The 27,202-nt window shown below is 39.9% G+C and overlaps 2 protein-coding genes across 2 annotated transcripts; one reads left to right on the plus strand and one right to left on the minus strand.

The window, feature by feature from the left end:
• The first annotated feature begins 279 nt into the window (after positions 1 to 279).
• On the plus strand, positions 280 to 12,376 carry ncaldb (neurocalcin delta b). The gene is made up of 4 exons (XM_062486427.1): positions 280 to 496; positions 7,910 to 8,309; positions 9,902 to 10,007; positions 10,115 to 12,376. Exons 2-4 carry the CDS (start codon positions 7,932 to 7,934, stop codon positions 10,207 to 10,209), a joined length of 579 nt encoding a protein of 192 aa, XP_062342411.1. The 5' UTR covers positions 280 to 496; positions 7,910 to 7,931; the 3' UTR covers positions 10,210 to 12,376.
• On the minus strand, positions 11,425 to 26,251 carry grhl2b (grainyhead-like transcription factor 2b). Its single transcript, XM_062486425.1, has 16 exons — positions 25,914 to 26,251; positions 24,276 to 24,462; positions 24,021 to 24,088; positions 23,460 to 23,823; positions 22,989 to 23,047; positions 22,715 to 22,871; positions 22,345 to 22,456; positions 19,712 to 19,806; positions 17,019 to 17,177; positions 16,395 to 16,452; positions 16,140 to 16,279; positions 15,086 to 15,123; positions 14,698 to 14,789; positions 14,285 to 14,370; positions 14,029 to 14,093; positions 11,425 to 13,862 (listed from the first exon to the last, which is right to left on the minus strand). Exons 1-16 carry the CDS (start codon positions 25,931 to 25,933, stop codon positions 13,748 to 13,750), a joined length of 1,815 nt encoding a protein of 604 aa, XP_062342409.1. The 5' UTR covers positions 25,934 to 26,251; the 3' UTR covers positions 11,425 to 13,747.
• Positions 26,252 to 27,202: the final 951 nt, after the last annotated feature.

Consider the following 27,202-nt stretch of genomic DNA (forward strand, 5'->3'; position numbering starts at 1 on the left):
TGAATAAAGATTCGAAGAACAACAGTTGGAATGCTGAAGCAGCAACTCGAACTTTTCAAACGCATTTGGATAAATACATTATCAGAATTAGTCAGAAGTTGAAGGAACGTTTTAGTAACGCTGTAAGCATTTAAACAACCAATAGACCATTTGGTATGAACTTCACATCACATTATCAGTTAAGTGCTGGGTTCTTGTTACCAAGGAGACACAAACTTCCATTGGCTCTTGTACCACGTGCCTAGAGGCTTTGACGTCAGCGGTGGAGGCAGGGTGAGCTGACTATGGGCTTAGCTGTGGGTTCGTAGCTCGGAAGAATCTTGTGGAGTTTGAGTCGAAGCAGTCGGTGTCTCCACGACATATCCCTTGCAACCTGTTGCTGCTCCAACAACTTGTACTTCTAAAGCTTGTATAGCTGCAAACTACTTTCAGCTTGCGACACACCAGGTTATGGACTATTAGAAACTTACTTAACACCCACAGCACAACAAGAAAGGTGAGCCATTCTCTTTTTTGCTTATTGTGCGTTTCTTTGAATTTGATGGTTGTGGTTGGTCTGAGAAAAGATTTAGGCGTTGCATTCAAGAAATACCGAATGTTTGCGAGGAAAAATGTCCACGATTTGGCCACAAACTTTAAACGCAATGAGCTCTGCTTCATGTTGTAACTTTGTGTCGGTAATCGAAGACATGCGAGCGCAGTAATCACCGGATGCTGCGTACAGAGGAAGATAAGCCTACCTTAATCTCTAATGGGAATAATTTCGCAGTAATGGACTTTTTACATACACAGTTATAAATATAAACAACACAAATTATTTCCCTTCAGACCTCAAAATCTAGAACGACAGCAGGAAGTGAAGCAAGCCAAAAACAGTAAGGTTTGGGGATGTGGCAAGACCAGGCACTGCAGCAGACGCGATAAGTAAATGTCAACTTGTGCCATTTTATCTAATGCTTTTGCAGTAGCCTATACAATATATCATGTTATATTAATTAACCACACGGTGTAGTGGGATTTCATAGTAAATAACCTAGGCCTATTATTAAATTGGTGAATTTGATGCCTTTTGTGGGGTACAATATTATTTCAATCAATACACTGTAAAATGTTCTTTGAAACCGTTTGATTGTCTCTGAAACATTATGCCAGATAGGGACTAAATGCGTGGCAGAAGGGTTACACAAAGTAAACAAATTACAAACATGTAGACAAAATGTACAGATAAAATACAAGGAAATTGGTCTGCTAGAGAGATTCAGATGTGGAGAAAGTGGTAAGAAACTTGCACTTATAAACAGAAAGCAAAAAAAGGCTGTTTATCCACAAGATGCCTCATTGATATGGTAATAAGTGACTTGGCACTGATCTACTCAGTAGGACCAATGCATGACATGGTCTCCAGCAGTTCCCCATCTTGTTTCAAACTATCTGTAGCAAAAGAGGGCCAGACAGAGAGGTCAAATGCCAGGGAGGTTGATCATGTTTTTGGGAGCAGATATAGTAACCCCCCTATGTGACGTGGTATCGTTCACATGGTTCAAGATTGTCAAACGTCCAGATATGTCCTTGGATGTTAGGCCTGTGCTGTGGAGTTTTGTCACACATATACTGTTTACTGCACATTGTCATCCTGAGTGTTTAACCAAGTAATGCAAAAGGCTGAGAAACAAAACACAGTTACTGGAATAAGAAGAGCGAAATAATGACAATCGATATGGTTAAGAGGGGATATTAAATAGAGTAAATGTGTGTGTGTGTGTGAGAGATTGACAGACGTGATTGTGATAAGATGTCACTGTGAAACTGGACCTGGTTGGGACGGCTTATGAACACTTCCCGTTTTTGTATTTTAAACTAGTATCACATTTTTGCCTCTCCTTAGTGCTGAAGCACACACCAAGGTGTTAGGTGCAAATTAAACGACACTCTCTCATGGAAATCACTGATGCTTTTGAAGGATGTCTTGGCTTTTCTTCCTCTCCTTGACAGGGGTTCGAAAGGCAATCTTCCTCATTCACATACTCTCACTCTGTGTTTGCTCTGTCATCAGGGTACCTGACAGTGCATCGACGCATGAAGCCTAGTGATAGGCAGTTAGTGCTGACTAATTTGATTGGGTGCCTAAAATGTCAGTGGTTGGTGCACTTTGGGGTTTTAATGATTTGAGAGAGCAGAGTGAGAAGGTTGAAGCAAGAGAGAGAAAAAAACTAGGAAATCTGTCTGTAAAGGATCCTAACAATATTAATAAACCCTAGTGAGACAAGTGGACCATAATATTGTATATACTAATATATTAATATAAGTGTTCTATAGATATTAGCTTTCACATGTACTGTGTAATTAGATAATCACAAGTTTAATAGATCCATTAATATGCCAAAAGAAGAAGAATGGAAGTCACAGCAATAAAATTGCCCCGGTATCATAAGATAAATGGTGAATGTAGCTTTTTAAACATGAGGAAACGTGAGGGGAAGTTTAGACTATTCCTCCAGATGTTTGTATGACAGCTTGTGATGAAGAAGAGAACTGACCCTGGGTTTAAGGGAAAATCCATCAATGCAAAATGTCACTTTAAACAGGCTAGAAGTATCCAACAGATGTTTCCACCTGATTTCCAATGGCAAATCTCAGTTCACCACACATTTTATATTACCTACATTTACATTTAGTCATTTAGCAGACGCTCTTATCCAGAGAGACTTACAGTAAGTACAGGGACATTCCCCCGAGGCAAGTAGGGTGAAGTGCCTTGCCCAAGGACACAACGTCAGTTGGCATGACCGGGAATCGAACTGGCAACCTTCAGATTACTAGCCCGATTCCCTAACCGCTCAGCCACCTGACATTACCTATCACTTATTTAGTGATTTTAGTGGGGGTTTTTTTTGCATCCAGTGTATAAGAGTGCTAGGTAAAGTCATTTTCTTTTTTAAATAGAATTTCTTAAACAAATGTACATTTGATTTGACTTAGAAACTGTGCTGTTAGTGAATGCTAAATTGTCAGAAGGATCATTGGTGTTTCTATTGGAATAGCCTACTATTAATGATGTCAGATTGAGTCAGAGGTTGAACTGGATCATTGAATGCAGAGTTCAGGGTAAATTTATCACTGATTGATGGCTCAGGACATTGGGTTAGATTAAAACCATACTATTTGTCTTTATTATGTCTTTAATGACATACTAATGTCTTAAAAGATGTCCTTGACTTCCTTTCTCTGAGCCTCAAACGGTTGCTTCAGGTTGTTGGATAAACTCTTTACCTTACTTAATTATGTAATTGCAACACTGTCCATCCTCATATTCAGTGACCAAGCTAGCCTTTTATCCATTGCAATTTACTATACAGTATCTGAATCTTGACTATAAACCTATCAATTGTAAACAACAAACATTGTTGCTGAGCTGTAAATATCTAAATAAAATAACTTCCCAACTATTTAAAATCAAAATGTATGAACAGATTCAATCCTACCATTTGTTTTAGGAGGTGGTTGTGACAATTGGTCTTTCAAGAAAGGTTAGGAGGCGTAAGGGAACTCTATAGGTACAGAGCTCTGTGTTAAAGCATCCTATATTATTGACAACCATTTTTTTCCTTTCTGAAATGTGCTGCTGACATGAGGCCTTCAAACCTCACCAATCTCTCATTTGGCCCAACACAGTCCGTTAGTTCAACAGTCCCTGAGGAAAGTTCTGTTCTTTCTCCTCCTTTCTTGTCTTGCGGTACCTCCTCCTCAATGTCTCTCACATTTCCCTGTTTTTTCTTCCCTCTCCACATCCATCTCTATGTCCTGCCCAGTCGGATTATCTCTGTGACTATTTGGCTAAGCTTTACTGTACTGTACTGTAAGATATAAATGGAGATCTCTGACGTAATGGGTTTTAAGGCATCCTATGCACCTTGCAGGGGGACCTGACTTCAACCTGAGCAGCTACAAAAACAAAAGTTTTTGTAGCTGCTCGACACTTGATGTCGTTGCAGCACAGCTGCAGAGGTTCTTGTTCTTAAGCCTGTTGACAAGGGCTTGTGACTGTAATTTGATACAAAATACAGACCTTGCTGTCTTCAAACAGCATTTAAACACAGACACCTTTATACCGTCTCAAAAAAATGCTTTCAATTGTAATTATACTGTATTTTCCTTGTCTGAACTTTTGTGAATGCACGCTGATTAGGACAGCGCTTGCATTGCTTTGTGAATGGTGCAGGATTTAATGAATCTCTTATGTAATAAATAGGACTGACTGTCTTCCATGGAAATTGAATTAAGATGATTTTTAATTAGGCTAGTGGCTTTTGTATCATTAAACCAATACAGGACTGATTCATTCTGACTTGTCTGGGCCTTGCACTGTGGAAATCAAATAATGAACCGCAAATCATTTTTCTCCCAACACAATGGAAATGTCTTGACCCTGCTACTTAGTAGCTAAGCAGTCTCCTTGATGACTTTTTTCTTTTCTTCTAACGGATATATTTCTGTAATTAGTCTCTATCCCAGCAAAGTAAAAAGTGTCACATAATACTGCAAATTGGTGTTGATTTGATTGCTTTGGCTCTGTCCGTGCTCTTTTGTTGCATATAACAAATACACACATGCAACTCCCTGACGCTCAAGATCATGCTGGATTAAAATAGTCTAAGGGTGGACTTTTTTTTGTGCCAAATGTGATTTAGGCATCTAGCATGCCTATTCATTTTGAAGTGTTTATAATAGGCTTTTGCAAAGCAGCCATGAAAGTTTCAAATTGATGGCAAGTTCACAGTTGGTGTGGGTGCTTCCTTTTAAAACCTCATCCTTGAGGTGACTTGTGTTCACGTGTTCTCCCCAACGCTCCTTAGAAATGTTCCAATGTGACTGACCTTACTAATACCTTCTGATGCTCAGGTCTACTAATTCCTCCTTATTGCCCTTCTGAGACACAGAGAGAAAGTCTCCCTCCCCAGGCCTTCACCTGTCCTGACTCCAAGTCAGTGTCGTCCACCTGTAGATGAAGCTTCTTTGCCATGTGGGCTGCACCAACTCTCCCTCCAATTTATATAATGATGCCGTCATGTCCCGGCCGACAGAATTAGTTAAGAGCCTTAAGGTTAATTGGGGAAAGGTGATCTTTGAGCCAGTAGAGATCAGAAATAACTCCAGGTCCCTGGATGAGGCTCTTTGATCTCCTGCCTCCCACCAACAGGCCTTCAGTGTCTTAAAGAATACCCTTAAGCCTCCGTGAGTCTGTATGAGGAGGGGCAAGGGGGGGGATAAACGGTAGGGATCAAATGTGATGTCCCCACGAGGGAGCTGTTCCATGTACAGGTGCACTTTGGAACCTCTAAGGCCTAAGTGTTCTTATAGTTCTGATGGCTGACCTGACACTGCTGTACATTCTGAAAAATCACGGGCAAATCCTCTTCACAGCCACTGGAATTTCGACTTATTTCTGTTTTGACTACTATTATGATGTCCTGGGTGATTGTCATGAAAGCTACAGTGGATGAAAATAGATTTGCGTTTTATTTTGTTTTATTACTCATCCCCACGCCCACCATAAATGACAGACGACTTTGTCTGTCCCCATGGCAACGTAGCAACAGCCCATGCAAATTCTTCCAAATCCATTAAGCAATTAAATGGCAGATTGTTGGTTATGCTGTGGTCAGTGTCGACCTATCGCTTACATAGAGAGGAGAGGTGTACTAAGAGGAGACGCTCCATGAAATGAATGGGTCTGTAGCGTGATGCATATTGTGGCAGTATGACTAAGACTAGCTCTAGTGCCTGAGTGGTGTGTTTAGTTGGAGTGTTTTCGTCTGGTGAAATCCAGGTTTCAAACTCTGCTGTCTGCCATTTCCTTCCACCTGAATAAAGGATGGAATTAGTACCCCCTTCTTTTCTTTTGAAATGATTTGGTGCTTGTTTGTATGGCAAGATGATGTCTGCGGTACTGACGCATAAAATCACGTTTCAGGCCAGAGACACAAAAGGAAACAGGCAGTGGTGATTATGGAAATAAGGTCTGTCTACAATATGTTAATGAGTCCAAGGATTTTCAGGGAATAAAGCGCCTTGTCAAGCCTTTCTGTTGTTAGTTGTTTCTCATGCTGAATATTTCATTCACATTTTACCTGCTCTATCTTTTTTCTTTCTTACAAGGTATTTTCATTCATTAAAATGTTTTCTATGAAACTCGGCACAAGCAGACGTCATGTTTTCACATTTGAGGCAGAGCATCATGTGTTGTGTCAGCTGTCATTAGGCACTCTTGATTAGTGGTGTCTCAAGGCTACGCAGTCTGTCTTTGAGGTAAGATAAATGAGATGTAGGCTTTTCGAATCTCTATTGCTCTTAACCACGAACAATTGGCTCAATCTGTTGAAAGCATTAAACATTTGACGACTAATTAACAACTAAACAACTTAATGCTAAGTATACATATTACAATTGTATTTTTGTCAACTAAAAGTTGGCTCTGCTCTCTTATCCTGGTGTCCTTCCTCCGAGGGCAGCCAGGAGCATTAGGCAGTCACTTCAGTACAGTGGGCACTGGGCGGGCCAAGGGCTCACCCGGTGTACCGGCCAGAGCTATTTGTTCTGCATGGTTCTTTTGGGGGGTAGGGGGGGGGGGGGTTCTTTGCGCAGGAAAGCCTTGTGAGCACAGGGAGAACATGCATGCTCCACATGGTGATGGAGAGAGCCTACCTGAACACTAAATAGTGCCCCAAGCGGGAATTGAACCCTGGACCTTCTTGATGTGAGGGCATATGAGGAAGGTTGGAGAAAGCCTGAACATGCTTACGTTTAGTGAATGACCCAGCATGGTCATTCATGAGATGACCTTTATCCATATACCTATCGAAGCTTAGAATAGATTCTCATTGCTCAACTCTACTAAATAAATGAACGCAGCTAGGGAGTCAGGTGGCTGAGCGGTGAGGGAATCGGGCTAGTAATCCGAAGGTTGCCAGTTTGATTCCCGGTCATGCCAACTGACGTTGTGTCCTTGGGCAAGGCACTTCACCCTACTTGCCTCGGGGGAATGTCCCTGTACTTACTGTAAGTCGCTCTGGATAAGAGTGTCTGCTAAATGACTAAATGTAATGTAAATGTAGTCTTACAGCTAAATGCTTGACCCCAAATAAAAATAGTCGACAGTGTGCTACATATCCATTGGTGGGGGGAAATTTGATGAGCTTAAGACCCCTTCCTCTCTTCATGTCATCAACCACACATGTGAAAGTGGAGTAATCAGAGGCACACAAAACCATTGTCCTCCGTGTTTGCTCTTCAGTGTTAATATCAGGGAAACTGAACTTTTTAAAACTGACATTGTAATATGATATTACATCCGTGGGTTGTGTTTTGATTAGTATCAGTTGGATCTACTGTAAGAGCTGTGTTTACATCCAGTAGTCGCAGGTCAGAGGTTTCAGAGTTGCTACAGGAAGTGGAACTAGAACACACAGTCTGAGGAAAGACACAGAGATGTGTGCCTCTGGTAGCGAAGGTGGAAAGATCCGTTAGCCAAAGCGTTTGAGTTGCGCTCTGTTACAAACTAGGGTGTGGTTGAAGGTAGTTTCTTTGCCTTTCTGAGAGATATGGTGTTGAAGAACATTGGTGGTCTTACTTCCTGTTTAGCGGAGCGGGAGGATTGATGTGTAGGCCTGTGAATCATCTGTGCACTTAGTGTGTACCGCGCCGCAATCTATCTGACTGCAGATCCACGGTCTGCTTAGCATTTCATTTCACCCAACTGCTACCACCCGCCTCTATTTTTCTGTAATCATTTGTTCATCCAGTCTAAAAAATATTTTCTGTCTAGTGTTCTTTGTCACTCGCTTTCTCCCTCCATCTAGCTGAAGCTCTTACCAACCTCTCTCTTCCCCCCCCCCCCCCCCCCATCCAACAGATTCGACACCAAAACTGCAGAAATGGGCAAACAGAACAGCAAGCTGCGCCCCGAGATCATGCAGGACCTGGTGGAGAACACCGACTTCACCGAGCATGAGATCACAGAGTGGTACAAGGGCTTCCTGAGGGACTGCCCCAGCGGCGCCCTCTCCATGGAGGAGTTCAAGAAGATCTACGGGAACTTCTTCCCTTACGGAGACGCCTCCAAATTCGCCGAGCACGTCTTCCGTACATTTGATGCCAACAACGACGGCACGATAGACTTCAGGGAGTTCATCATTGCCCTGAGTGTGACTTCCCGCGGTCGCCTGGACCAGAAGCTGAAGTGGGCCTTCAGCATGTATGACCTGGATGGCAACGGCTACATTAGCAAGGCAGAGATGCTGGAGATTGTACAGGTGGGTCTGATGCGGAGATAGGAACTTTGTAGAAACTCTTTCTCTCTCTTTCTATCATTACAATACCTACAGTTATTTACAATAAACAAAACAAAATGATAGGTTATTTGATTCATGACGGGATACTACTAGTGTCCTAAAGATTTACCTTATGCTGGCTGGCCAGCTCTTGGGATTCTTTCAATGTAAGCTCAATTCAAGAGCTAGGCTTACGATAAAGAAACAAGCTGACATTTAGCTTGCTAGCCAACCTGTTCGTGTGGGGGTTATGCAAACTTTACAAAAAATGTGGGTAGATGGAAAGTTCATCACCATGCAGCGATCAGTGCACCAGTAAACTATGTTATTAGGAGCCTGCGGGTGCCATTGATAATTTTTACGGTTTTTTATTTTTTATACCTAGACAGTGCCCATTCAATCAATCCAGTCTTGTCCACTTAATCTCTAACTTTTTTTTCTTCTCTGTGCTTTGTGTCAAAATGTCCTGGTACACTTCATGTTCTGCTGTATGCCAGTTGTGCTTGTCTACATATTTTTTTTCTTTTTTTATACTTGGCCAGTCAACGTGCCCTGTTAAAAGCGTTGTACGCACATAAATAAATCTGGTCTACTTGTATTTAGAAAACCATTGAAGTCTACACCATAATTTGTCCATGTGGTGACTTCACAAATGTGTACAAAGAGGACTTGTGAGAAGTCAGACAAAATAGCTGAAGTATGGTTATTCAAGTAAATCTCCTATTTAAAACAAATATACATTACTGTGCAAAAGTCTTAGGCACCCAATATTTTTTACACAAATATTATCTTCAATATTTCCTATTTTGTCTTCTGTATTTTTGCTGCAGTATGAAAGTGCAATGTTGAGAAACCTTTTATTTTGTCTCCTAACAACCTGTATCGGTTTTAAAGTCCATTATCAGCTGACCTGGCATTAAAGCCAAATTCCCTCCCTCAAATCTGATACAGCAATAATCTATTTTGGGAATCTGTTTAATGGCAGTTGTGCACTTGAGAAATGCATATTGCTGCAAGATGGACAATTCGCAATGCAACTGTCCCTGTGATGGAGGATAATAACATGGCTGGTGTTCCACTCAATGCTGATGGAAAAGACAATTTTCTCCGCAAAAGAAAGAGAGAGGGTGACAGACCACAAAATAGGGAGAGAAGGAGAATATTATAGATATATAGGGATTCTGAAAGATCCTGTACATTTTAAAGTGGAGAGAGAAAGACAGACTCATAGAGTGGATGTGGCAGGCTGAGTTTCTCCAAAGTTCTATTTATACCTGATTTTCTAACAACCAGTAATCAGATACCAGTCCATGTTCTTGGCAGCCTGATCCTTCTTGCAGTCCCAGCCATTTCTCATGGAATTTTTTATCCTAGTGACATGACAAAATTTGACCAGAGATAAAAAGAAAACCTTGTGAAGCTCTTTGTTTTTACAAATAGGAGAAATAATTTATTTTTGGTCTAGATTTGTCATCACTAGCATAGCATATATTTCATTGTGGATTTCAGAGAGATCCTTTTCTCATAGAGAATGCTAAATATTGATCTCACTCTTGTTCTCTTTCTATCTCCAGGCTATCTACAAGATGGTATCCTCTGTGATGAAGATGCCAGAGGATGAGTCCACACCAGAAAAGCGTACAGACAAGATCTTTCGACAGATGGACACAAATCGCGATGGTAGGTTTTCCCTTACTTCTCTGTCAACTTCAAATATCCTTTAATGTGCAAAGCATGATGGAAAACATTAGGCTTACTAACTATAACTTCACTGCATCTCTCATCAGGCAAATTGTCTCTGGAGGAGTTTGTAGAGGGAGCCAAGAGTGACCCGTCCATCGTCCGACTGCTGCAGTGCGACCCGAGCAGTGCCGGACAGTAGAGACTTGCGTCTTCCATTCTCTACGATTTTCATTCCGATCAGATCATTTCAAAATACCCTGTCAACACCAGAGCACTGATGAGAACTTGAGCTATGGAGAACGGAGTCGACAGTTGTGGCGAGAGGCACACGCATGTACACACAATCATAGACGCAAAGCATGTACTTGATGTACACAATTTAACACACACAGAGGGGGGAAAAAAGAACGTCCAGTCATTCAACCACTGACTGGCATGCGTGCTTGTCTCCAATTGTCTGGTCAAAGCCCTGATGGGCCTTAGGGCGCGCTACCAAACTAAGGACCGAATTCCCATCTAAGACTTACAATACCAAATCTCAAGTGCCCTCTTAAGAGCGAGAGCACATGTCTGAGGTGTTTTAACAACCCCTTTGCTGACTATCATTCAAGTTCACAAATGTTTTCTCTTTGAACATCTTTTCAATTTTGAAGCATTTGTACTGATCACAAGGAATAATGTTCAACCCTCCTGTATTCCTGTGTTGTCTAATACTTAGTCAAGGTAAGATTCATTGACGTTTCTGTAAGCGATTTGATGGATCCCTTTGATTGCAGTTACCCTGCGACTGTTAAACACTGGATACACTGATCTGAATGAGCCTTTGATGATGGGATGCTACTGTGAGAGAGGGGCTTGGGACCTAGAGTAGTATTTCTGACACCCCCTAGAGGAGAGTATAATCACCACACAGGAGAAGGTCACATGACTTCAAAATGTATTTTAAAGGGACAATGTACCAAACTTAAGTTGTTGTATTGAGAGTGAGTCTTTAGTACAGATTACTCGTGTACATACACACCTCCACCACACATGCATACAAGGTCATACATACAACCTGTCACGCACCCACACACCATCTGTTATCCTTTTTCTTCACCATCAATCAAGGAAGAGTATATGAGCAAAATATGTAGGCAATATATAGATGATATACTTTCCTTTACTTTGTGATTATGTTGGGGCAGTAAAAGAGATTCACTTAAGGTTTTAAATTTTAAATCACTGTAAATGCAAAACATCTTTTCATTTTTATTTGCGAACATCATATAAAAGTCGACAGTATATTCATATTTATGCTAGAAGTGTAAAGAAAAAAAAAGAGAGGACCACACATTTTGCTATGCATTTACCTTTGTCTATATTTGGCTATCATCAGACTGACCCAGTAACAGCTTTACTTTTTGCAAGAAGAAAATAGAGAATACTCCCCCTATCAAAGCTGAGCACAAACATATTCATTTCATACACATCGACTCTAAATCTTTGGTGTACGGTATGTGCAGTAACTGTATGCTGTTGATTGCTGAAATTGTATGGTATACATTTTGTAAAAAAAAAATCAGGAGCCCTCATCTTTATTTAGTGGATGTTAAGGATGTGATTATTGGAAACTGTTTCATGTCAACTGTCCAGTGAGTTTGCATGCATGTTCTATATTCAGATGCATTTGTACTTTTTCAAGTAATCTAAAATATGGATTGAATTGGTGAAATTGACCAATGTAGATTCTATGGCAACAAAAATCAAAAAGGTGGTTTTTCAGCATGTATGAAGGCAATTTCTGCAAAGCAAATTTCTGCAACCAAAAAGACTACTGGAAACCCCAATATTACTGAAGCACAACGCAAGACCCAGGGATTTGCAGAAACACATAGGCAGATCCAGACCTTTTATACACAGGGATATATCGATCCAGCCACATCAGGTCTATAAGATTGTAAATGGAATGTGGGCTTAGAGCTCTATCAGGAACTATGTGCTGTTCTCCTTAAAGCTACTGTTCCACACCTACTGCACTGCCTATTGCACACACCTGAATGTTTAGGATCACTGCTTGTTTTATAAACAAGAAAAGGGTGTAAAGAGGTTTGTAAAAAGTGAAAAAGGTTTTTAACATTTTTCAAATATAGCAGCAGGTAAATGTCACTATCTCATACAATAGCATTTTGTGGTCAAGTGCCAAATGTATCCGCTAAAGAAAACAGTATTGTACCGATTTATACAGTACAATTCTTACCTGTCGGTTAAAATCTGTATCACAGTATCATTTTGTAGATTTTGTATTGTTACTTGCATTGTGTCAGTGGAGCTTTAAAAGACAGGAGTCTGTTTTTGACTATTAAATAAAGAAAACATTTAAAAAATTGAGAATCCTTTTTTTCTTCCAAACATAGCCAGACATCTAAAGTTTTTTTATTATAACTTGACTATTTAACTTTAAACATAACTATGCACAAATGTGATATTTTTTTATTCAAAACAAACAAATTTACATTTTCACCACTCAATATATAAAAAAATCCACAAATAAGTAACTTGAAAGGATACAAATGCACTTAAGTACTTGTTTAAAAGAAATGACGGATGGTTGAGCCAAAAGCCACAAAAATAAATAAGACAGCTAAGAGTAAGACGCCATATAAACACATAGGATCCACATGAAGTCTCTCATCTTATGCACATGAAACTTGAAACCTCGGACCATTTCAGTATACTTGATAAGACTTGCTAGAGCTGCCCACTTCCATACTAAGTATATACACTTATTTACACTGCAGTACAGCATTTTTACTTGACTATCAGTGGCCATTATTTGGCACAAAAACATACAAACACAACAAAATAAAACTGACAATTATTTTCATATATGTACTTGCACAACAAATGGATGAATATTATTACTGCTCACTCAAAATGCAATGATTTGAGCAGTTCAAGAAGGCTTGAATTATTTTCAGTTCATCCTGACTTTCAAATATAAAAGAAAAGGTACTGTTATTGCACAGACTGGCATTTTTTAATGAGACTAAACACCCCAATTTTAGCCTTTGCACCTCCCTTCATATTTTAGATATTGTGTGGGAATTTCTCGTGAATATTCATTTTGGGTCTTCCTAAAAAGCTTGACATGATTCAGGTTAGCCTAGTGGTATTACCAGCTGGTATTCATACAACCCCTTCCAGTGAGGATGAAATTATACTCCAAAAGGGCACCTCTACATCACTAATTATTTCAAATCTTTTTAACCACTAGGGACAAAACATATGGGAATTACAAACAAAAAGGCTACTCCAAATAACCATTGTGAAAAGAATTGTCAGAATCAAAACCAGGATGGATGTGTTTAGTCATGTTTGAGCAGTGAACATAGGTTTTAAAAGTGGTTTTGGTGTTTAGTTGCTCTTGAAAATTGTGTGAAATCTTTTGAGTCCTTCTTCCTCCTTATCTGTCTGTGGATTTTAGTTGAACTGGATAGAGGCTGGTCCCAACACTTGTGAGGGGGCTAGGATACAATTTGTATCCCCATTTTGAGTGGTCTCCAGTCACACTAGCCCGTCACAGGGGCTTTGGATCAGAAGTAAGTCACATCCAATTAACTGTCCCGAACAACTCAGCTAATCAACTATCAGGTCCCACAGGGTCACAAATCTCAACCAATCAGCTGTTTGGCTCCACCTAGTCTGGGCCTCTACAGTCTAGTCTCAACCAATCAACAGTCAGATCCCTTTGTTCTTCAGATCTCAGTGAGGGTCACCTTATACGAGTCTGCGTAGCTCTCGATGTTCAAGATGAACGTGTCTTCATTGGAGTAGTGCTCAATGATGTTGTCGTCCATGTTTACCAGAATCCTACAAAGACATTTGACAAAACAATATATACTCTATTCATTCATATATTAAATGATTGCACTTCAACACATTAGATAAATGATGGCATTGCTTTCTTCAACAAACAAAACAATGGGTGCCTACACAACAAAGAATACTGATATTATGCTCATTATCTTTTACTCACCCTTTTTTGCTCTTCTTGTACACCTTAGCTATCCTCTCTGAGGGTAGTCCATATTTCTCTGATATCTGTGTAGATGAACGGAATCATTGTGCAATTACAAACTGGAGGAGCAAATAACAGACACAAGCAGAAAGGAGAACATCTATAATCTTTTCTGCCTTGTGAATACGATTCTCCCGAATCTCTCTTTCTCACACACACACACACACACACACACATATTTACACACAACTCCACAAGACACACCAATACGTACAGCATCCATTAGGCCTCGCAGTGTGGGAGACTTGAGCATGAGAGCGTCAAACACTTCGTCTGACTCCTTCCTCACGTACAGCAGCACTGCATGGAAAGACAGAATACAAACACAGCACAGAGGAAAAATAGCAGTTAAGTAATTTCTAAAATCAAACATGAAATCCTGTGTGGCTTGTTATGACATATTTTGTCTACTGATTCTAACATACTATAAAAAAAATGCTATTTGATATATATATCAGCACTACTGCATGCCCATAAACAGTTTTTGTTATGACGGTAATGGCATAGAATAGCAAGTTAGGTCTTTGATTATACTAGCAGGTACTAATCGGCTTCCGTTGTTCTGTCGTGAGGTGATGCTTTTCTGTGGCAAACATGTTTCTAGAGACAGAGAAGAAGAAAGACTACCTCTCTTTTGTGTCTCTTCTTTGATCAGTTTGTGGGGGGAGGGGCTGAGGTCGTCATTGGACGGCCTAAACATCCTCTTCACCAGGACACTCCTGACAACAACATCCACAGCAAATCAACAACATAACCAACAAAGATTTGTCATAACCTCTGAAAAACACAAACACCATTATACTTCTCACATACACTGGACACAATTTTATTATGATGAAATCGCTGCATGTGCATATGTCTGAATGTATGTTTGCTCTGTGTTCGTCTTTAGTAGCATAGTGACGTGAGTGCAATTGTTTGTGTTCTCTGGATTATTTTCATAAATGGTGTTCATATTTGCATGTGGGAATGTGTATGGACATGTAGACATATATGCCTGTCTGTGTAGACTCACCCTTCCCTCTCAATCTCCTCTGTGTTGAAGGTAAATACCTGAAACAAAATGTGTCATTTGAATGTAGATATTTCTTTAATTGCTGAGATACTTTTAATGGAACTGTGATCCACTTGATCTCCATCATAACCTAACAACAATATGTTTAAACTAGTTTATTTTATACTATATATATTTTAAGTAATATTAATTTTGCTTTCACACACAATACTAAGAACATGTTAAACAAAATAAAATAAATCTGGTCTCAACTCATACAAATCAGTCTAATTATTGTGAACCTGTTCTGATTGTGTGCAAAATCTTTTAAGAAACTACCCTTTAAAATGATTCAACCAGCAACCAATCTTACATTTACATATAGTCATTTAGCAGACGCTCTTATCCAGAGCAACTTACAGTAAGTACAGGGACATTCTCCCTGAGGCAAATAGGGTGAAGTGCCTTGCCCAAGGACACAAGGTCATTTTGGCACGGCCAAGAAATCGAACCGTCAAGCTTCTGATTACTTGCCCGATTCCCTAACCGCTCAGCCACCTGACTCTCTTGATTCATGCGTAACGGGTACACCTTGTAATGCCCCCATGAACTTGTCAAGAGCCATGAAAAGAGAAATATTATTTGAAAGGAGCTTGATTGGCAAGAACAAAGAGAGTGATTGTGTTTCCCTTTTGACATTGTTTTTGCAGTGTCTGGGTTTTTAATTAGTTTTCTTAGTATACGGAGTGCAGACCACATTGAGGGACCAAGGGGGAAAAGGCATTTATATATATATCAAAAAGCATTTTAGAAAACAATACCTTCTATTTACCTATAGAATGTGCACTTATCTTGAAAAACCATTTTCAAAAGCTATCAAATACTTGATCTACAAGGCCAAATCCAATGAAACCAATAGAACAGTCCAATAAATATTGTTTAGATTTTTCTCTGTTGCCCTTCTCTTCAATTCTGTTTTACAATAAAATAGTTGGTAGCTTGATTTGAGCTTGAGTTGATTACATTTAACAAAAGTTACAACTAAAATGTCTTAAAGTATCTTAGAGTTTCTAACCTGTCCAGCCCTCTGTAGATTACCAAAGTGAACATCCGGGATGAAGAGGACAGGCTGGGCCTCCAGGTTGGTCAGGGTCTTGAAGAAAGTTGTGTCGGCCTTCTTAGGTAGCATTATGACACCCACACCTCCATCCTTCCCTGAAGCCCCCAGAATATGAAAATGTAATTATACTTTACTGTACCATAAACATGAACGAATAAAACTTCACACATAACCATCAACATAACTGGCAGGAAGAACTGGAAGTTCAACCTTTTGTCTTCTTTCGGTTCTGTTTCCTCTCCTCGTCCCTTATCTTTCTCTCAGCACCCTGGGAGAGAGAGAGATGGAGACATAAACAGAGACAGAGAGACAACAGACACATTAGCGGATTCAACTTTGCCTGTCAAATTAATTATGACGCCACTAGGGGGAGCTAATAGTTAACACTCAATTTTTTTTCTCCCAATAGACTGGTTTTGTTCACACAAAAGCGGATAATTGTACATGGTTGTGTGTGCGCGCATGTGTGTATCAGTGTTTCTGTGTCTGTCTGTCTAACTGAATGTGTGAATTTGTTCCCTGTATAATACTGTATCATGGCAAGTGATTGTTCCTGTTTTTTTTCTTCCAGTACCAAAGTCCTGAGAGAGGTTATTGTATATATATTAGTCACAATTGTATGTACTTAAAATAACTAACAGTAGTTGATGGATGGAATGTAGAACATGTAGATATGATGAATTGGACTGAGGGCTTATTATGAGGGCTTATTATTCACATAAAGTGGGGGATTGGAACCTGCAATCGCTCAATATTGTATGATCCAATGTATGTGTATGTTTGTTTTTGAATATGCGTGTCTGTCTGTGTGTATGAGTGTGTGTGTTTGATTACCTTGTCACAGAAGACCTTGATCTGGGAGTAGGCTCTGTGGAGGGGCTTGTTGTTGTGGTTGTTGTAGCTGTACGTGTCAATCTGGATCATCAGAGGCAGACCCTTTACCCCCTTCTGAGACGAAAAGTCTGTGCTCAGACAGTTTACCGTAATGAAGATCTGTCAAATAAAAAGCATACTGTCTCAGAGAACAATCAAGTCAAACGCTGGACACCACCCTGGCCCACTCGTCTGTATTCTTAAATGAAGAAATTGGTGTGCGACATATTGTACTAGCCTTAGCCTAGGTCTATCCAATTATTTAAGGACAAGGCCAGGGCCTTTGTGAACACAGGATGAACATGTCTATGAAGTCTCTCCTTTTTATTTTCACTCAATGCCTTCTCAGACCACATACTATAGAAGTGAGTCCTGTGTTAATTACAAGGGATAGGACAAGTAAAGCCTATTTATATAGAGATTCTGCCAAGTTCAGCCAAGGCCAACCACTCCGCTTAAAAGACAGTATACTGTGGGCGGTAGAATGTTCTGGAAAAACGTGGGAAGCTCACACTTTTTACATATTGTTACGTAACAACAGGTAAATGTAATATGGTGATTCCTTCTTGAACAGGTTTAAGTAACAGAGGCACATTTTCAGATTTTATAGCATAGGTCGTAAATCAAGTAGGCTCGCTTCAACAAGTCATAGCTAACAATGTCGGATTCACCCTCTCGGGTCATCGAAGCACTGAGGAGTCACATACTGTACAATGAACTGGGACTATTTTATGTTTTTGATATTTTCTTTTTATGTGTGATTGTATTACTTGAGATTGCACTTGTGATTTAAGTCACAGTTTGCAATAAAAAAACGAAAAAACGCATGGCAGCCTTACATTAAGGTTATACTAACTACCCTGTACCTACATACCTATAGTTCCAGCATTGTAGAATCGTTACATAGGAACTGCTATGTAGTTAATCTCCATCATTGTTTAATGGGAAACAATATTATACTTATTAAGTCACACTAGGTATGAGCAAGGCTGAGCTTTCGGTTGAAGGTGTCACAACCTTCAACTGCCCCTCCACAACACCCATTTAGCCCTTAAACCTCTCTCCCATACAGTGCCTTTTATATATTTTGTAATATCCAATGCTACTAAAACTTGATACAATTTTATTACATAGCATTTCCTATCTACACAGTTTTTACCCAAGGTATTGCTGTTAAAACATGGTACTTAATGTAGCCTTTTGGTAAAGTATTGACAAATGTATTTTACCTTTCATTTTTAAATGTAGCCATAATAAGGTGATTCAACAATATTTATAAGGAGTGTAAAGATTCTAACTCCACTATTCTCATAAAACGTGTATACTAAAAGAGTTATTTCTGTCTTTACTGAGTTCTAACAAAGTGAATTTCTATTACACAATTCAGGGTATTTTAATTACTAGAATGGAGTGGTTGTTCATTAACCTGTCCCATAAAAGAACCATTACAGCAGCCCAAGAAAAGTTTGTTGGAGTCTGAAGCTACCTCAGTTATATACCAAGGTACAAACACTTATTCTTCAAATAAATTGAACTAAATAAACGTAAGGCAAATGCAAGGCAAAATCACAATTGCTCTGTTATAACAGCTAATGTAACAGATCTTTCTTGACATGGAGAATTTTTAGAAAAACAAAACCGCACAAGAAGGAAATACAAAACTGAATAGAAAATCAGTGAATTGGTAATAAAGTGATGTCTTTCCATCATATTCTAAAAGCTGGTAAAAACTTTGATGAAAAGCTAATTACAGTAAATACTGGCTAATTTAACCAGCAGAGATTACTGAAATGATCAAAACTCAGAGTCAATATTAGCCCAAATAACTGGGTTTAGTTCTTTTATCCAGTCTCTTTGTCCTTTAGTTTATGACAATGGAGAAGCCAAAAAATACATGTTAAATAGAAGAGTCATGCCAAGCCCTGCCCCTGAGACAGAGACTAACACACTGGCCCAGTGTTGCCGCTGAAGGCGAACATTACACTCACTCACATGGCCACTGTGTGTGTGTGTATGTGTGTGTGTATGTGTGTGTGTATGTGTGTGTGTATGTGTGTGTACCCGGCAGGTTCACAGAAAAGAGGGCAAAACAAACAAAACAGGGTGGGGATAGGATTAAAGCGTTTGTGCCTGTGTGTATGTGCATGGCCCCTGTGTGTGTGTGTGTGTCTGTGTGTGTGTGTGTGTGCGTGTGTGTGTGTGCGTGTGTCTGTAGTGTGATTGACTGTGTGTAAGTTGGGGGGTATATGGCCCGACCTCAATGCACAGTTCTGTGTGTGGGCGCTACAGGTAAGGAGAGTCTACAAAGGTAGAGGGCACAACAAAGCCAAATCAAACATCTTTATTTTCTTTTAAATATTACTCTCCTATTCATTCTAGTCACAATGGAAAGATAATAACAGTAAGTCTATTAAGAAATTGACTAGTGACACCAAACAACACTTGGGATTCTACAGAACATGAATGAGTGCGTAGTGAATCAGGGAGCATGTGAGTGTCTGTTGTAATCCTACGTCTGTTTAAGCAGACAAGCAAGTGCCCGTGTTTGGCAAAGAGTGGATAAGCATAAAAACCGGATCAGTGACTTTTACGTCCAGGACACACCTTTACAGTGAGTAAACACGGAGGGTTCTGGGAAAGTAGTTTTTCTTTACCTTAGCTTCTTCGTTGACATCCCAAGTGAAGGAAACAGCGTTGTAGGCAATCTCCTCAATGTTCCCAACGGTGTTGAAACTCTCCTTGTAATCCGCTGTAAGGGATGGAGGAAGTAAGGGAGGGAGGAAGTTGGAGGTGGAGAGAGGAAGGGAGGCAGTGAGATGCTGTTCTCCACGGGATTTGACATAGGTACATTATTTGAGATGTTAAATACATGAAAGGTGTGCTTTCCCCAATTGCAATGCATTTGAAAGGGTCTTCATCTGACCCAGGTCTAACATGAACAAAATGCATAAACAAGTATAAAGTAGGGTAGAGATAAGCATGGCAGTATGGATTTTTTAAAATCAGTTCTTCACCTTGATTTTCAATGATCTCTTAAATCTTCACACTCCCCAGAAAAGAAAGCCCCAAAATAAAAGCACTATCTGCAAAAAGCAGGTAGCTATTGTTGGGTCGGATAACAAATCCACATTATCAGACGGCACGCGTCTGTGTGATAGAGCCTTATCTGGTTGTGTAAACAAACTCTCTTGCTTTGCAAGAAGAGGCCAATAGAGGAAGCTATATAATTTCAAGTAGTTTATTAATGCAAAAATAGGTCAATGATTGGGTAAATAAATATAACTACAAGAGTAAGCTGTGGTCAGTGCTTGGTTCATGGTTAGTCATTGCTTTCAAACTGTTACAGTCTGAAGCTTGGAGGGGAGACAGCTATATTTCTTTATTTTCCACAATCTGAAAGTTTCACTAATCTGAACACACCTCAAACTCACAGTTCAGTCCTCTCCCCAATAAAGACAGTTGCAAAACAAAGTCATGGCGACTTCCATGTCCGTTATATTTCCCCTCCCCCGTTAAATGGACCCATTCAAATCTCTGATCCTGTGACATGGCCTCAGGCCTGGAGAACAGTTCTGCCTCAACTGCTATTCAAATCCATGGCTTGTCAAGTCAGAGGTGTCGGGTTACACAGCCTCTGTCTGTCTTGGAGCGTTCTACATCCAGTCAAACCTACTGCTGGTTGCTTGTCATTTAACCAGGGGTCACCTAGTGCCACAGCCCCCACCCCCTGACTGCTTAGACTTGGCTACTTAGAGGGTCGGTTCCCTCTTTGTAAGATCAGGAAGGAACAAAGATGGTTTCCATCTAAGCCTGTCATGGTAGGAGGGTATTTTTGTTTTCCAAATATTGGCCTTGACTACACAGGCTCATTTTACTGGCAAATCACACCATAGGATCTGCCTAAGCAACATACTTCCTCATACACCAAATCCTCTATCTGTTGTATAACTGAAAAGCCATGGGCAATGAAAATCCTCTTTTTGCCTACTGGCATACACAAGAGGAACCCTATGGATCGCCCCTATGGATGTTATTACTAAAACAACAACGGGTTGTACAAATAAATACTTTTTAATTCCTGTGAAAAAACGAAAGGGGAGAAGGCATTTCAAGTCTATCATCAAATGTCACAATATGTGACAACACTTCATGACCAACTGTGCATTCAACAGGCAGGTACAGAACCAATCCTGGGAACACTGCATGCATTCCACTGTGTGTCTCAACAAGCTGTGGACTTCCAACTTCCATATTGAGATTCCCACATACCACTGAGTCTCTACCTCACCTGCAGGTCACAGCTTGCCAGATGCAAAAGAGCTTGAGAGCCTAGTCTCACATCAATTCATTTCTCTTGGAGGTAAACAAACACCTTTTAGGATTCAAATCCATCAACTGAAATTGGCAGGCGACAATGGTGAAAGCTTTGACGTAAACAAATTGAACTATAGTTTGGAGTCTAGAGTGACCCCGCAAAATCCGATCTGCGAGTGAACAGAACGCATCCCCAAAAAATGCCTATCACTTTTTAAAACCTTTTTGTCTGTTGCTGTAAATGTAATTCAAACTCGTAAGAAATACTTTGTCTTAGACTACAGTGCCAGTCGAAGGTTTGGACACATTATCTCATTCAATTGAATGGGAAGGTGTGTCCAAACGTTTTACTGGTACTCTTAAGTATTGCATGGCATTGTAGTCTTTATGAAACAGTGTGAACTTGGATGTATTATCAATGCTGTCATCGACTGAGTCAGTTGGAGGAGCACAACAGACGGGTGGGAAGCAGTGTGCCTCCAGGGCTGTTGGACTGTAACGGATAATCCCAGACTGTTGTGCAATTAACTGGTTGTGGGATTGTCATTACATAAGTTTAGCTGAAGTGGCTGGAAATATACAGTATGCAAACCTCATTTTAGGTCACAAAAGAGGAGTATGGCTGTTAACTTTTTGGGCAACATAAGACTCCTGACATAGACTGTGGAAACATCTTGAATTAGGTTAGGGGGACCCTTTGGTCCTATCCTGCCCAAAGCCTGTTGAGAGACCTACATAAAGAGGACATGTGAAAGGATTTGACTGAAGAGCCATCACAATCATCTCTGTACAGATACAGTTTGAACATGTGTTGTGACTGGTGTGATTTGGAATTTCAGTAAAAAAAAAAGTTAACTCAGTTAACATGATTCTTGGTAAGATCTCTCTTACAGATACAGATTGGTTACTTTCTTTATGCAGTTATCCGTTTAGCAGAAAATTCAGTAAACTGTGTTATTGTTTGAACCATTACCTATATCCAGCACCCTCTGTTTGGCAGTGTGTTGGCGGGAATGCCAGTACTTCCAATACTTCAGCTGTTCATCTCTATTCTTGTCCTCACTGAAAACAACCATGATCACACTCTGAGTCGGCAAGAAAGAGAAGAAAGAGAGAAAGAGAGAGAGAGACATGTTTTAGTGGGATCCCTGAGGAGACCTGTGAAGGAGTAGTTTATTCTGGATCAAATACACAAAGGGTAAGAGTAAGTAAAAGGGTTAAGGTCAATGCAGTGGGTAGGGTCACAAGTCCTCAATGAACTTCCACTGAGAGGGAAGCAGAACATTGAGGCATTACCACACTGATATTCCTTATTCACATATTTTATGTTCCCTATTTCTCACCCTGACTTTGCTGATGGGGTGTCTTAAACGTTTATTGACCCCAAGTTCGCTCAGGGTGACAGCGTAGAACTGGCCTTTGTTCAGGTACGTCATTGGCCCCTCTCCCTGCTTTTGGCGCAGGGACCGTGAAGCATCAAGTGTGTACTGGAAAGTGTCACTGTTGAAAAAAACAAATAAACATTTCTGTAAAAACTAAGCTTCAGGTATTGATCATTAAAATAAAGGGTTGAACAGAAGAATATGAGTATTTGTTGGGACTAGTGATGTAACTCACACGGCTTGCTGATCAAAAATGAATTCGGCAGGTGCCATAGAGGAAGGTGTATGGTATTTCTGTGAAAGTCATCGAGAATGGAACAACTTCAGCGCATTGACATGGAAATCAACTAAAAAAGGAACAATATTTGCAGTGGTATCCATGCTCACATTTGAGTATTTTAAATGTTTATAGCAAGACCATAAAGAACATAATATTGTGTGTAGTTGGTATGCCTAGCAGGGCTCACAGTATTGCAACTAAATTTCTCATACACAGCACAGCAAAACGTTTGCTACGTTCAAGTCTATTTCATCAATATTTCAGTTATGTTTTGAATAAAGCTAGTGTATATTTATGAGTATATAACGACTATGTATACATTTACTATGGATACTACAAATATAAAGCTGATGGCATTTGAATCAAATGTTTCAAACACTATCATGTTCTATTCAAACAATATTCCCTGTGTCAAGTTCCTCTCACCCCATCGCTCTCTTCCTCATAGGGGCTGTCAGGGGTGCTTCGTTGGTCATCCTTGACATATCCAGGATGATTTCCAACTGTCTCATCATAATGGTTCTGTTCATAGATGACTCGCCCTGGCTCCTCCCCCTCTACTCTGTAGTGAACCCCGCCAGGTCCCATGAAGACTGGCGTGTACACTTCCGCTTTCACCACGGCCACAGTGGCGCCGCCATCACCAGACCCAGACCCAGAGACGTACGGCTCTCGCTTGGACTCGAGGTGGTCTGTGTTGATTGACAGGTTGACTGGGACAGACTTGAGAACCTGGACACGGTTGTCAACGGTTTCACCATCATTCTGGCTGTTTGCCCCGGAGACACACCTGTTAGGTCGGAGTAAAAGTCAGTGAGAAAATCATTCTGTAAACATGTTTAAAGGACAAACCTCTGTCCACAAAATCACACAACCAATTATTTGTGGTTATATGTGAATAGATGAGTTTGAAAACTGAAGAAAACTGAAGAAAATATGTATTGTTTTCTTCTGAAATTACATAATCAGCCAGTAAAATGCACTGACCTCTTTTCTTGCTCTTCTGAAATGTCCACTACTTTTGCAACAGGCAACAATCTCTTTTCTTTAGGAACCTAAAAAAAGAGCCGTATGAACACACGCATAGTTCAACATCAACAAGTTATGCATGAGGAAACCATCCACCCATCCCTTGCATGAGGGGATCTCTGATCTCACACAAGTTTGCTGAGATCTGATTTCATAGTATATCAACACAAATGAAGGCACAGGGAATGAAGAGAAACGTTCCACGACTCAGACCTTGTAGTATTCGTAGAGCAGTCCGAGAGCAGCGGCACTGTCTTCATCTCCGTTTATGCTCATCATGGCTTTCGTGGCGGCCGTCAGGGGATTCTCCAGGTAGGAGCGCCATGCCTCATCTTCGCTGGTGTAGGCCCTCCTTTGGTGGTAAGAGTTTTCATTGGGAACCACCACCACCAGACGCTTACTATATGTACACACACAGAATAGCACACACACACAAACATTGGAGTCATCTCAAACATGCATGCATTTAGGCACGTTGCAGATTCATGTGCAAACACACATACACATGCAAACACATGTCTGCATGTCTGGATCTGCCTTGTCACTGGAAAGGCCAAGTCAAGATCACACGCATATTTAACACATTTGTGGGTACAATGACAACTCTTTCAATTAAGCAAGTCAAAAAGGACAAGGGAAAAAATACTGTACTAACCCTTCTAAGACCTATGCTATATTAATACATGAGATGGACATCCTTGATTTAGTATGCTCTTGCAATGTTAGGATGTACACTTTATGTGCTTTTGTGTGTGTTTTACTATACTATTTAAATGTTATTGTTATCTCAATTAAAGTTCATGTATGTTAAATATTCTTAATATCATTATGCAAGTGTCATGTCCATCTGCTTCCATTCTACCACTCCCAAGAAAGGCTTTCTCAAGACTAATTTCTTTGCTAGATGGTTATCTCTATATAAAATACACTGATTATCCATGTCAAAATTAGTGCTACACAAACAGGAAATGTTGCTAATATACCAAGGCAACTCATGATTTTGTGCTGAATTTGTGTTTTACATGTAGGCTAACTATACCCCTGTGAACATTTACTGTGTATTTCAGAGTGTAGAAGTTTATCTGCTCATTTCAATAGGGAACTGGTAGGCGAATGTTAGCTGTTTATACACTGGTACTGTGCCTTTGAAAATACTGTGACAGTGCTTGGGTTCTATATGGTATTGTATTTGTATATTACTTGTTGATATATTCAACAGCATAATGCACCGTTTTCTTAATTGTTTAAATTGTGTTAGAGATACGTTATTCACAAACATTTTTTTTAATTATTACTTTAACTAATAACTAGTATTATAAACGAATAGAACTAAAAATACCTAAGCATAACCGAGTAGTTGACAGATTTTTTACTTTAATTCATTAATTAATCCGTGGACATTGTCAAATAGTAAAGAATGAGATACGTCTCAATCCCACAGGTGTCACAAAACTGACCAAGAAAATTATTCTTGTTTATTCAAGAGTCTGAGACAATAGGCTATGTGTTACGAATTCATTCTTAGAGACTTTAAACATGTTCTAAGTCTATCAAACAGAAAATGATGTAAACAGATTTGTCTCATCCAAAGGTATTCCATCTGTCGAAAATGGCGAATTCAGCCACAATCGAATAGTCAACGACGAAGTTTTTTCCTGTAAAGCTGAGCTAAAGTCTAAATAAAACAATGCAAATGGTATGAACTATAATAAAAAGCTATCATAGTTTCGAAACAAAAACAAAAGTTTTATATTTGTGCCTGCCAGAATTAAGTAAATGTAAGCAACGTTTTCGAATTCAAAGTCTAAAGTAATTAATGCTCCTTTCTCCAGGTATTGTTTGATCACTTACTTGTCAGTCTCTTGTGACATATTTTGTTTCCTCCACGTTTCTTCCTTGTGAAACTGGACTTTCAAGTCGGTGCAGATGAGAATGCGAGGCTGAGCGGGTGCGAACTGCCAGAACCTGGGCTACAGGTAAATCAGCTTTTCTAGTACCAAGTCTTTCCCAGCCCCTCACCTTGCAGGTAAGCAGCGCTGCACCTTACTTTATGTCCCGATACAAAGTAGGGCATTAATTATGCAACAGCAAGTGAATTATTCCTCGATATAAAGAAACTGTAGATTTTACCTTGCTTAGCTAAATGCCAATGGCTAAACTTTGGTTTGAATTCTTTTAGTTTAAAGTATTGAGGTTAGGAGAGGGGGAGCCTTTTTGCTGATTGGTCCGTTGTCTGAAGACATATCTCAGCGATAGGCTGTCATGTCAGTGAGCCATGTAAGACCCTCCTACTCCACTTACTAGAAATCTGAACGAAGTGCTGTGAAACGCATTGGTTCTTCGTAAGCGTTAGAAATAACTAAAACGACTTAGTAGTTAGTCTCTCTACGACTTATACAAATAAGTGAGCTACATTATTTTTTATCAACTTATAGGGAATAGTGATTATTTCAAATGTTATAAAATGGGCATGGTGGACGTTATTGAAACGGGGTGCGTTGGGGAACTTGCAGCATGACTGCACAGCGTTTAAGATGGCCCAACACTGACCTGACTCAGTTTGATAGTCATCGGGTCTTGGGGCTGTGAATGTCTCTCACATCACAAACCCATGAATAGAGACCTAAGCACACACACACACACACACACACACACACCTGGAGTTTCATAGCTCAGCAAGCTATCAAACCAATATCTGTTCTGAAGTTTTTCTCAAAGCTGTTGCAAAGGGGCTTAGAGGCCACTCAGACGTATATGCCCTAGATGTGTCCTAAAAACATTTGGGTGTGTAAGTTTAAATATTTGCTCTAATACATCACCAAATTGCAGTTATTTTCAATTTGTATTCCTCTGCTAAGGTTTTTTGTTAGTAGATGGTTTATCACCCTGTGTTTTAGTAAAGTAGTCACAGGGTTCTCTCCTTGCAAAATGGTTATGTTCTGTGGTTCAAGTCAAAATTGTGTATGTCCACATCCAGGGTTACCACCAGCTATTTAGACTTAAGTCTATCTGTTTGTCTGAGCATCACAAAGGAGACAGGCTACAGGGAGGAGCCCAGTAATTTGTTTACACAATACTATTGTCCCCTTAATGAATCTATTGTATGGTGAGGTTGTATTGGTTTAGAGTTAAAACAAACC

The sequence above is a fragment of the Osmerus eperlanus genome, chromosome 20 (genome assembly GCF_963692335.1).
Source record: "Osmerus eperlanus chromosome 20, fOsmEpe2.1, whole genome shotgun sequence".
Taxonomy (NCBI): domain Eukaryota; kingdom Metazoa; phylum Chordata; class Actinopteri; order Osmeriformes; family Osmeridae; genus Osmerus; species Osmerus eperlanus.

What these genes read in the sequence shown, in the direction of transcription:
- ncaldb (XM_062486427.1), top strand. Translation starts at nt 7,932, where the DNA reads ATGGGCAAACAGAACAGCAAGCTGCGCCCCGAGATCATGCAGGACCTG. An exon ending in AGATGCTGGAGATTGTACAG is followed by an intron (nt 8,310 to 9,901) that starts GTGGGTCTGATG and finishes TTCTATCTCCAG; the next exon opens with GCTATCTACAAGATGGTATC. An exon ending in GATGGACACAAATCGCGATG is followed by an intron (nt 10,008 to 10,114) that starts GTAGGTTTTCCC and finishes ATCTCTCATCAG; the next exon opens with GCAAATTGTCTCTGGAGGAG.
- grhl2b (XM_062486425.1), bottom strand. Translation starts at nt 25,933, where the DNA reads ATGTCACAAGAGACTGACAA. An exon ending in GAGGAGATTGAGAGGGAAGG is followed by an intron (nt 14,790 to 15,085) that starts GTGAGTCTACAC and finishes TGTTGTTGTCAG; the next exon opens with GAGTGTCCTGGTGAAGAGGA. An exon ending in AGAAGAGACACAAAAGAGAG is followed by an intron (nt 14,371 to 14,697) that starts GTAGTCTTTCTT and finishes CTTTCCATGCAG; the next exon opens with TGCTGCTGTACGTGAGGAAG.